The 12,669-nt window shown below is 38.7% G+C and overlaps 1 protein-coding gene across 1 annotated transcript; it reads left to right on the top strand.

Moving 5' to 3' along the window:
- Nucleotides 1-7,919: 7,919 nt before the first annotated feature.
- Nucleotides 7,920-12,018, top strand: LOC148018835 (KIN17-like protein). Its single transcript, XM_087701542.1, has one exon. The coding sequence runs from the start codon at nt 8,071-8,073 to the stop codon at nt 9,295-9,297; it is 1,227 nt and encodes a 408-aa protein (XP_087557668.1). The 5' UTR covers nt 7,920-8,070; the 3' UTR covers nt 9,298-12,018.
- Nucleotides 12,019-12,669: the final 651 nt, after the last annotated feature.

Here is a 12,669-nt window from a genome sequence, read left to right as displayed (position 1 = left end):
TGGATATGCATCTTGATTGTAGCAACTAGATGTGTAGGAATTTATGGCAAATTTGAGCTTTTATTTTTTGTTTGCTTTGTTGGATGCAGAAGCAAATTGAGAGTAATATTTTCTCAAATTCCTATTGGCTTAATGCTAGTGGATAAATATATGTGTCTAAGAGCAAAGGATTTCTTATGTTTGTTATATGCTATGCATTGGAACATGATGTGAACAGGGGAGTTGTAGAGCTTTCAAGCCAAAGTTAAGTGATGCTTTTGTTTGAAATAACTAGTCACACCTAAGTGTAAAAGGAAAGAGTTGTGATGACAGTAGGATAGATATCATTGTAGATGGTTTGATTATGCATTTGAGATTGAATGGTGGCTATGGTTGCTCAATGACAAAGATGCTTGGAATCCCCAAAGAGAACCGTGCTTGGAGGAGCTACTTTCGTGTGTAAGTGTAACTCATAGTGATATTTTTATTCATAAAAGATAAAGAGGACCCGATATCTAAGAGTATGTTGAATGTATGATCTTGAATGGTGAGTGGCAAAGTTGCTTCTAGCCTATACAACACTTTGTTTGAGGCTTGCACATGTAGACATAGTGCCTCAAACATCCATCTGCCTAACCATTTTCGATAAAGCTCCCAAGTTTGCTAGTTTTTCAGAGTGAGTTGCACATTTTGTATTTGTTGTTGCCTTGCTTTTAGTTAGCTACCTTTTGTGATTTCTTCTTTCCCCATGTACTAGATTGTTGCCAATCCCTCAGAAAGTGGTGCGCAAATCGGATGCTAGATGCGTACGTAGTGAGCGCCGAAAGGTCACCAAGAACAAAGAACTCTACTTAAGCTCAAAAAGCAAGAAGATAGACTTGCACGACATAAAGAAAAGAGACCAATTGGGTACAATCTCCCCCCATGCCTTGTGTGAGTGCTTCATAAGGCATGTATTTATAAATTTTATTCATCTCAAAGCTCAAAATTAGCCCAATTTTACAATAAGCATGCTTTATCTTTTGTGTTTGCTTTTGTCCAAATAAAGAATAAAGCGGTTGGGCGGCCCAAAATTCGGATTGTGCCCAAATACAATGTCTCATAATGAAATATTTAAATTGTGTGTCCATGTGCATACAAAATAATAAATATTTGTTAAACGCTTCAATAAATAAGTATGCCTAAATAAATATTAGTGCCACGTCTTTAATGATAAGACGTGCACCCATCAAAAATGATTATTTCTTCTAGGTAATTTGAATACATGCTATTGCCCAATGCTTTCCAACGTCACCACTGCCTGCTCTACCCATCAACTGAAGCATTCATAATTATTAGAAAATAATAAAATTAAACCAACAAAAGTGAATACATAGTAGTCTTTAGCTATAAAATAAATAAATAGGTTGGAACTCTGTCCTAACCTTAATTTAATACCAGTGCACTCTAAACTCATAAACGTCCATTAATTTAAATATATATTTTGCGGAATCACCCATTGAGGAGTCACCCACGTGCACATTAAATTAACATGATGCCCGAAAAGGAAAGGTGTTCTCCTTAACTTCTCACACAAGGAATCCACCTTGTGTACGAGCCCTGGCAAATAAATATAGTTTTACGGAATCCACCGCAAAACCTCACGGAATCCACCGTGGAATAAAAACTCACGGAATCCATCGTGGTCTCACGGAATCCACTGTGGAATATGCCTCTTGGCATCATACCCCCAGGGTGGGATAGCAATTGTTCTCAATTTCTATAAGCTCAATGTGGAGCTAGCAGTGAGGGGTAAGCACAAAAACTTAACCAAGTATCTAGAATATCTACGGCCAATTCTAGTGGTCATAAAGTCAATATCTAGAATAGTTTCTAGTTCAAGGATTTCGGTTTCTTCTTCCAACAAAGGAGGGTTTTCATAAACAGGGTGGATAGGTAATTGGCCTCTAAAAGGTCGTAACAAACTGATATGAAAAGTATTGTGGATTTTCCAGTGTTGGGGTAGTTCTAATTTAAATGCATTGTCATTGATTTTGTGAATGATCTTGAAAGGTCTATAAAATCTAGGGGCTAATTTAACAACAGGGTGTTTCTCAACACTTTGTAATCTTCTCTTTTGAATGCGTAACCAAACATAATCATCAACTTTGAAACTCGTAGCTTTTCTTTTCTTGTTAGCTTGGTTAGTATATGATTGCTGGGCTTTCGCAATCATGCCTTTGACTTTAGCAAAAATAGTAGCATGCATATTGGCAATATCATCAACAGCTTTAACTTTGTTTGACAATGATGTAACAGGTGTAGGCAATCTAAGTCCATAAATGATTTCAAAAGGTGTTTCCTGTGTAGCTATATGGGGTGTATTATTGTATGCAAACTAAAGTAAATGCAAGTGTGTATCCCATATTTGTGGTTTTGAAATTGTGTATGCAAGCAAAAGATCTAAAATTGTACTGTTAGTAGCTTATGTTTGCCCATTTGTTTTAGGATGAAATGCAGATGAGAAATCAATCTTTGTACTAAATTAGCAAATAATGTAATCCAAAAATTATTGCAAAATCTAGAATCACGATCAGAAATAATAACTTTTGGCAAACCATGGTTAGTGAAAACAATCTTCAAAAACAATTGTGCAGCTTGAGATGTAGTTAATGTTTTCTTACATGGAATGAAATATGTTTGTTTGCTAAATTGATCTACAATAGTCCAAATCATATCGTGATTAGCTTGGGTGTTAGGCAAACTAGTAATAAAATTCATTGAAATATATTCCCATGGTCATTTAAGAATCGGTAAAGGCATTAATAAACCATATTGCTTACCATGGTATCACTTAACTCTTTGACAAATTAAACACTCAGATACAAAGTTGGAAACATCAGATTCCATCTGTGACCAATAAAAATCTTCAACTAATGTACCTAAAGTAGAAATAATACCTCTATAACCTTGATATGGGAGATAATGAATTTTGTGCAACATAAATGATCTAAATGGAACAGTTACACACAACCTTTTCTCATAAAACATAAATCCATCAGAATAAGACAATGAATCTATTGGAATCCAGCTATAGCAACTAATTTATTCCAATCAGCTTGAAAACTGGGGTCTTGGTCATAGGTATCTTTCATAGGGATAAGGGAATCAAAAGATATAATGGAGATATTATGGATACTTGGTCTTCTACTTAAGGCATCGGCAACAACATTCTCTTTTCCAGGTTGATATTGGATAAGTGGATGAAAACTTTGAATAAAAGCATCCCATTTAATATGACGGTCAGAGATTTGTGGTTGACTAAGGAGATGTTTAATACTTTGTTGGTCAGTTTTGATAATGAATTCAGATCCCATTAAATAGTGTTTCCATTGATATAAAGCTTGTACTACACCTAGCAATTCCTTATCATAAGTAGAATACTTGAGTTTAGATGGTTTAAGTTTGCAATTAGAGTAGGCTATGGGATGTGAATTTTGCATAAGGACAGCTCCTATGCCATATCCGCTAGCATTAGTGACTACTAGAAAGAATGGTCTATTAAAGTCAAGTAATTGCAAAACAGGGGCATGTGTTAAGGCATGTCTCAATAAATCAAAAGACTTTTGCTGATTATCAAACCAATGATATACAATACCTTTCTTTAACAATTTTTTCAAAGGCAATGCAAGCAATGAAAAATTTGTCACAAATTTTCTGTAGAAGCTAGCAAGACCTAAGAAAGAACGTAATTCATGTACATTTTTAGAAATTGGCCAATTCAAAATTGCTTCTATCTTTTTAGGATCAACTTTAATATCATCAAAAGAAACAATATGTCCTAAGTATTCAATGTGGATTTGGAAAATTTCATTCTTTTCAGGGTTAGCATATAATTAATTCTCTTTCAACAATTTGAAAGCCAAAGATAAATGTTCATAATGCTTATTCTCATTCTTATTGAAAACCAATATGTCATCAAAGAAAACAATTACACAATGCTAATGCTTCAAAAATATGTGATTCATCATATGATTGAATGTGGCTAGTGCATTAGTTAAACCAAAAGGTATAGCAAGGAATTCATAATGACCAAATTGAGTTCTATATGCAGTTTTGAAAATATCATGTGTATCCAGTCGTACTTGATGATATTCAGATTTAAGATCTATCTTGCTAAATATTATGGCTCCTTGTAGTTTATCCATGAGGTCGTCTATCCTAGGAATCAGATATCTATTCTTGATAGTAATCTTGTTTAGGGCACGATAATGAATGCACATCCTATAGGTGTTATTTTTATTCTTGACTAACAGGGCGAGTGTACTAAAAGAAGAACTATTGGGCCTAATGAGTCCTCGGGTTAACAATTCTTCAACTTGGGTTTGAATTTCTTTCTGTTCAAATTTATTATATCTATAAGGTGCTTTACATGGTGGTTATGAGCCAGGAATTAAGTCTATTTTATGATCTTCAAGACGTGTAGATGGTAAACCATGTGGTAAGTCAATAGCAAAATGATCTTTAATTTGTAAAAGAAATTGTGCGTGCCTAAGATGCATATGATTTTCCTTAGCTTCAATTTCATTCACCTATAATAAATATGATTTTCTACCTTTTCTTAATGTACATTTAGCATGTGTGTGACTAAGCAATGGAAAATTATCTAAAGTGTGCATTCCATGTAATGTGATTTGTTTTCCATTAGAATGAATCTTTATTGAATGTGTGGAATAATCTATATTGGGATTATATTTATGACGCCAAGGCATTTCTAAAATAATGTCACTAGATTGCAAAGGCACAACCAAGAAATTTCTGCGCTCAACATAATCACCAATTTCAATTTCTAAATCATGAACTTCTTATGTACCATTATATCTAGTACCTAAGAATGCAGCTTTTATGCGATAATGAGTTGGAACATTAGGTAAATTCAATTCTTCAACCAATTTTACAGAAATAAAATCATGTGTGCTCCCATCATGCAAAACAATCTTTTTGTGACCATGCACAAAACATTTCATCGTTAATAAAGAATGACGATTTGGCATACCTGGTAAAGTATTTGAAGTAGTACCGATACCGTCATCGTCTTTTGTGAAGTCTGGAATTTCTTCATGGTCTTCATCTTTAGCCGCTCCCAAGTAGTTGATGTGAACAGTTGGCTTTTTGGATTGACAATTCACTGTTAGATGTCCAGGTTGGTGGCACTTGTAGCAGACTATAGGCTTGGCTTTGGAAACATTATTAGTAATGGCTGGGAGTTTAGGTATATTGGGATTTGGTTGGAAAGATGGTTTAGGATTTGAATTTGTGTTTGATGGTAAAGCAGGAGGTCGTGTGTAGGATTTGCAGAAAGAAGAAGGAATAAAGTGATTTTGATTGAATCTTCAAAAGTTAGAATTGAATTGCTTTGTACCAAAGTTACTGTTAGTTGGAAATTGTTGTGGTTGCTTCTCTCGTCCTCAAATTTTATCTTCAGCATCATGGGCCAAGGAAATCACATCCTCGAGAGTCGTTGGCTTAAACATGTTTGCCTCCGCATAGAAGTGACCAAGCAGACCATACATAAACTTGCGCTTTTGGATCGCCTCATATACGTCTTTAAGCATTCGAAGTTGCAATAAGGCATTCCAAAAACGCTCAGTGTATTGCGGAATAGGCTCACGATCTCTTTGTTGCAAAAGTTTCCACTATTTGATTGGTTTTTTATGGAATTGAGGTGGAAGAAAATTCTACAAAAATTTCTTTTGAAAAGCCTCCCAAGTAGTAGGACAATCAATACTTTTGTGGACAACAATCCACCATAACGAAGCTCTGTCCACACTAAATGGTTAGTAACACAATTGATTTTGTCTTTTTCGACATACTGTTCTTCATGGAAATAATCATCAAACTGACTGATAAAAGTGAGAACAATCTTTCCGTCGTGTAGCCCATTAAAAGTACAAAATTTGAAATTTCTTTTACTTATCTTAGCTTCTTTCTTGATAGATTGTGCTTCGAGTGTTGCATCGATCATATGTCGTATAACATCTTCGGGTTGCGGTCCATCTTGATCAACAGTAGATTGTTGAAGAGTAGCCAATTAAGCTTGCAAAGTTTGACGTGCTCTTCATTCCTCTTGAAGTTGCATCATAATTAGGTCCAATTTTTGCTCCACCGTTGGCTCCAGTAAATCACCTTTGGCCATAAAATCTTCCATATTTTGATCAGACATCCTGCAAAATTTCAAACAACCTCACACACTCGAAATCTTGTTAGTGGGATGAGCGTAGCTCAAGGTTGGGTTTACAAGGCTTGCTTCTTTTTTTTTATATGACTTTTTGCGATCTTTCTTCTTTTTGTGGGTACGAAAATTGATGAAGTTCTTCTTCCAAGTGGGAAATAGACTGTGTGTGTCAGTTTACTTGTTGAAAACTGTCTCTGTCAGAGTGCAAGTACGAACATGGACTTGCTGGAGTTGTAAAATCAATTTTGGGTTGGTTCAATGTGAATAGCCACTTATGGGAAAGATTGAGAATTGTATTTTAAGCCTTAGCAAGACTTAAAGGCTTTAAGCTTTAAGTTTAAAAGCTTAAAATCAATCGTTTTTTCTATTACCAGGATGTCAGGACGTCGTTACCTGAATCGGCACCGTCAAAGACATGCTGATGCCGCAATCATCGAAATTTAAGGCTTAAGCTTTATTATAAAGCTTATTAAGCTTTTTACTCTAAGCTTAATGTTCTCTATTCTCTGTTAACCAAAGAGACTTACAAAGGATCTTTAGAGGTGGTCCTTCGCTTCCTAGGAGATGTCCTTTGCGATCTGATAGCACAGCAGGGGGTTCTTCATCTCCAAGAACACGCTAGTATTGATGGTTCCTGATTGTAGAGCCCTGTTCATTCTAGGAGCTTCACCTTTACGCGAGATGGTAAGTGATTGGAAGCCCTTGATCTCAGCTTTGCTCTGATACCACCGGTGCGCAAATCCGATGCTGGATGTGTACGTAGCGAGCGCCGAAAGGTCCTCAAGAACAAAGAACTCTACTTAAGCTCAAAAAGTAAGAAGATAGACTTGCACAACATAAAGAAAAGAGACCAACTGGGTACAATCTCCCCCCATGCCTTGTGGAGCGCTTCATAAGGTATATATTTATAAATTTTATTCATCTCAAAGCTAAAAAATAGCCCAGTTTTACAATAAGCGTGCTTCATCTTTTGTGTTTGCTTTTGTCCAAATAAAGAATAAAGCGATTGGGCGGCCCAAAAGTCGGATTGTGCCCAAATACAATGTCTCATAATGAAATATTTAAATCGTGTGTCCATGCACATACAAATAATAAATATTTGTCAAATGCTTCAATAAATAAGCATGCCTAAATAAATATTAGCGCCACGTCTTTAATGATAAGATGTACACCCATCAAAAATGATAATTTCTTCTAGGTAATTTGAATACACTATCACCCAGTGCTTAGACAATGGTGTGGTGACAAGGTGGCGCACATCCCAAAAAATGTATCCACTGTTAACTTCAGTTAAGTGATCCACTTGGATTTAGAAGGTGCGGATATCTTGCTTTTCGAGAAAGAAGAGTTTAATTTAGAAAATTAAAGAAAAAGGGTGCTCTCTCTCTCTTTTGTGTGTAGAAAAAAAGGGCAATGCTCTTGTGCGTGATAATGTGCCCTTGTTTTATGACAGATTATAGCCCATCCAATCAACTGCTTTATACATGACTATGTGTTATGTTGACATTGCTGAGACCATGTGACATCCTCACATTATCATCATATTCACATTAAATAAAAGCTTTGGTACTTTTTGGAATTCGAGGAGTATTTTGGGGAATCTTACAAGCTAAAAGGGCTAAAAATTTCCCTTGAAATTAATGTGAGATATTTGCTGATCCGACTGGAAGAACTAAATTGCCCTTTTAATGGAAAAACTAGTGCGAGATAATTCCTAATCCGACTAGATGAACATATCATGACAGCAATGTGAGTATCATCTGTGCGGAAAAAGCAGAACACGTCTTCGCCAGAACCAAACCCTAAAACCACCATAGCTCGTCCTTCTTCTTCTTCTTCTTCTTCTTCTTCTTCTTCGTCTACGTCGCGGCAGCAGCATGACGAAGAACGATTTCCTAACGCCCAAGGCCATCGCCAACCGTATCAAAGCCAAGGGCCTGCAGAAGCTCCGCTGGTATTGCCAGATGTGCCAGAAGCAATGCAGGGACGAGAACGGCTTCAAATGCCACTGCATGAGCGAGAGCCATCAGCGGCAGATGCAGGTTTTCGGGCAAAACCCTAATCGCATCGTCGATGGCTACTCTGAGGAATTCGAATCCGCCTTCATGGAGCATGTCCGCAGAAGCCACCGCTTTAGCCGTGTGGCGGCAACCGTTCTGTACAACGAGTACATCTCCGATCGGCACCATATCCATATGAACTCGACCAAATGGGCCACTCTCACAGAATTTGTCAAGCATCTCGGACGGACAGGGCAGTGCAAGGTAGATGAGACTGAGAAAGGGTGGTTTGTCACATACATCGACCGGGGTTCTGAGGCGATGCTACGGGAGTCACTGAAGAACAAACGCCAGAAGGCTGACCTTGCAGATGAGGAACGGCATGAGTTGATGATTGAGAGTCAGATCAAGAGGGCTAGGGCTGGGGAGACGTCATCCAAAACGGATGACACTGACATACTAGAGAAGAGTGTTTTCCAAAGAGACAACATCTCTCAAGATGCCAAGATCACATTTGCCCTCAAATCAGGCGTGACACACTCACAGAAAGGGGTTGGGTCCACGTCTGTAGCAGCAAATTCAGGTGCGGTTCTTTTGGACCATCCTGCAGGTGGTGGCAGTGAATCCCAACAGCAACTGGTACAGCATCGTTCCAAACAGGAGGCTGAAAGCATGAAGGCTGCGGCTCTTGCAGAGCTTATGGAGGAAGAAGAGAAGGCCAAGGAGAGGGTGAATAGGAAGGACTACTGGCTCGTTGAGGGCTTGGTTGTAAAAGTCATGAGTAAGAGCTTGGCTGATCAGGGATTTTACAAACAAAAGGGAGTGGTCCGGAAGGTCATCGGCAAGTATGTGGGTGAGATTAAGATGCTTGATAAGGCGGTTGTACTAAAAGTGGATCAAGAGGAGCTGGAGACAGTTATTCCTCAGATTGGGGGCCTTGTGAAGATTGTTAATGGAGCATACAGGGGAGCTACTGCAAGGCTTCTCTCCATTGATACTGCTAACTTTACTGCTAAAGTCCAGATAGAAAAGGGAATGTACGATGGGCGCATATTGAAAGCGATAGAGTACGAGGACATATGTAAATTTCTGCCCTCCAGTTAAGCAGTGTCATTCTACTTGAAGGTGGACTTCTCAAGGTGAAGCCTAATGCAACATGCTATTGAGTGTGATCGTTTCATTTGTCTTGTGCTTGTATATGTCTGTCTTTTAAGGAAGGAGAAGGAGGGTTTGAAAAACGGCAAGGAACATCAAGGATGTATGAGACAAGGGATGCTATCAATCAAAGAAGATCCGATATGGCAAATGCCATTTGCATTTTTCAGGAGGGAGGGATTAAATATCTGCAACGAATAGCAAGGATTTAGGATACAAGGATGATACTGAAGAAGAAACAACCAAAAACCAATGCCATGAATGCCCCATACCTGGTATGATGAACTGTTTAGTATATGGACTGGGCTACATGGGATGTTTGTGTAGCAAGGTATTCTTAACTTCTATACTGGACTTATATAAATGTCCAAGTGATGTTTGCAACATGGCAGGTCCAAAGCCTAAAGGTCCTTGTCTGCAGTAAACTTCAGAGATGATTATAGAGCTAGCCTTGCAAGGCACGGGGGATCCATATCACTGATGTGATTCATGGAGATGACTTTGCTGGAATCTCCCCCCAGAAGACTAGATTATATGATGGGTTATAGAGGGTGTGATTGGCTACATCATATTTCAATGTTTCATGTGTTTTGTTCAGTTTGTGGAAGCCTGTTTCTCAGAAAGTGATGATGATGACCCATCTGGTTTTGACAACTCTTGCTTTGATGGAACACGTGTGCTGATGTGATGTGCTTTCTCCTATATCGCATGAGGACTTCATCTGTAGCTCAAGGACTGTAATTTTGTGGATAGTGAAAGACCTGAACATTTCGGACTGCCTGGACAAAAGCCTGAACATTTCAAGCTGGCCTGGACGAAGGCTAGTATGTCTGCACAGCACGGAAGGTTGATTGCAGCAACTTTCTTTGCAGGCTGTGAGGCATTTGGGATGGTGAACAAGTGTGGCAGAGTTATGCAGGATGAACCAGATGTGGATTTTTTGAGAGGCCCATATTGCAGCTGAAGCCATCTGACAAAGCGGCTGCCACAGAGGCCAACAGCCTATCAGTCATTCAATTGGGCAGTCAATCTGGATTGCAATAATTCATTTACCTTCCTTGAGGGAGCCAGTAATTGTCTTAGGTGGGGGAATCCTAAGACAATTGTGATAAAGTGTGGACTAAAGATGTCGGGACATGGGGGATATGGCCAGCCAAGTTGGATAGTCAGTTAAGAGGATAGCCACTCTAAGGACAAGTGCACAGCAGTGGTGGTGGCAGTGCTGATGTGGCATATCTAGGCTATTTGGAAGTGACACATGATTAAGTACTGTGGGTTGGGCAAGTAGGCATGTGGGACCTAGGCAGGCATGTCCTGTACCAACAGGTGGTGAACATGCCAGGCAGCAGCTAGTATGTGCAACTGGCACTTGAGGTGGAACATGGCAGCTCATGAGATGGTGTGGAAGGAAACAATCCGAGAACAGTTGGCTTGTTCATTTGTCAGCTGTGGCATAGCAAATGTACCAAGTGCCTTGTGACTTTGTGAGGGCCTAGGATGGGGTGTTTCTGCCAGGATATCAGGTTATGATACACAGGCAGACTCTCTTTTCAAGTGTGCAGCCTGTCATATGTTGGGATCTATGATTTTGTGAGGGCCTAGGATGGGGTGTTTCTGCCAGGCTTATCAAGTCATGATACGCAGGTGGACTTGCTTTTCTAGTGTATTCATTTATTGAATCTATGGCCATTTACAGCTGTACAATGCTGCATATGTACAGGGTTGAGGATCTTCCTTCATTGCTCTCTTTAGGGTATTGGCAGTGTTTGCATCTTACAATTGATGCTAGAGCCAACCCCTGACGATTGGATGAAGATGTTAAGATTAACATGAAAAGACCTTACTTTTCATGTTTAATAGGGTACAGGGGCATGGGGACGGCTTTCTGTAGAAGGCTGGATGAGGTGACCTGCATGAGGGTTGGATCTTTTGCTGGAAAATCACCTTGGTAGGTAGTGAGCAATACTCGTCAACTGTCTCCTGATTTCAGCAAGTGGTTGCCGCAACAGTTTTTGAGTAAAGAGTGGAATGGTTTGAGTAGACTTGCAGAGATGGGTCTTTCGCCCATGGAATTCTAAGCTCACCAGAGCAGGAGTCCTTTATCAGTTGCAGCAAGCGATCATTATGGACTCTGAGTGAGCGAGTACTCTCTCCTATTCCTGTTCAGGTTTCTTCCTTTCTCTTATGTCCTTCACGCCCTCTCTTTCCTCGTCTGATGAGGAGATTCCGCTCCTGGATTTGGGAGTCTGGTCATACTCTAGCTTCTGTATGACAGGTATCTTGATGGAGGTTCCTACCTGGGTCATTCATGTGTATAAGATAAGCCCTTGGTAATGGTCTTACTGTTAGTGCAAGTTGCTGAGCAATTGCCAAATGGCTGCTATTGATGCTCACTGTGTCACCATCAGCCCCAATGGCACAGGTCTTGCAATGTGGTTATGCCAGGTCCAAGATGGCTTTAGTTCCTTCTATACAAAGTGATGGAATGTATGTTAGGTTTTTCTGTCAGCCATGTACTTGTATGTCTTTTAGCACGATATACTTCAAAGTATGCGAATGTCTGGACCATTTGATGTCATTTTACTTTCTATCTTTCATGGATCAAGGAAAATACTGTTTAACAGTGAAATTTCTAATGTCTTTTAATGTAAAGCATGAAATAGTTTATTATTGATGCAGTAAAATGTAGTTACATTGTCATCTTAGGATGAAGTATCCAGCATTGAGTCTTGATTATCAAAATTTAGTGCTAGAAATAGGAAAAATTATCACAATTCAACATAATGCCAATTGCATTGAGACTTGATGCCTGAGATTTTGAGGTTGGGATGCCACCGTTGAGCTCAACGTAGGAATTACTAGGTGAATGGAATGTACTAAAATGAAGAAAATATTTGCTTGTTGCAATATGGTGTAGAATTGTCTTTGTTATATTCAGCTCATTAGGTCATCCAACTAACACACATGTCTTTGTTGTATTTAGCTCATTAGGTCATCCAACTAACACACAAAATAATTCATCCATGCATTACCTAGATTTTTCCATTGAAAATGTGCTCTTTGTTTTCTAGAGGCTTTGAGGCTTATCTTCAACATGTAATTTACCATATTGAAGGAGATGAACCAACTTTAATAAAAAAAAATTAGAATACGTTTATGGTTTCATTATTACTAAGAAAATTAACATATAGTTTGAACTTGCAAGGATGATAAGCTAAACACTAGATTGTGGCCACTTCCAAGTATTCAAAGAAGGAAGGTGTAGATTAAGTATTGAGGCTTGTTGCATGGCACACAATTGTCTTTGTTGTATTTAGTTCA

The sequence above is a fragment of the Lygodium microphyllum genome, chromosome 20, assembly GCF_053477565.2.
Source record: "Lygodium microphyllum isolate KBCC chromosome 20, Lygodium_microphyllum_v1.1.10, whole genome shotgun sequence".
In the NCBI taxonomy this organism is placed as follows: Eukaryota; Viridiplantae; Streptophyta; class Polypodiopsida; order Schizaeales; family Lygodiaceae; genus Lygodium; species Lygodium microphyllum.
The sequence above is the reverse complement of the archived record's forward strand: the minus strand, read 5'-3'. Positions and strand labels throughout refer to the sequence as shown.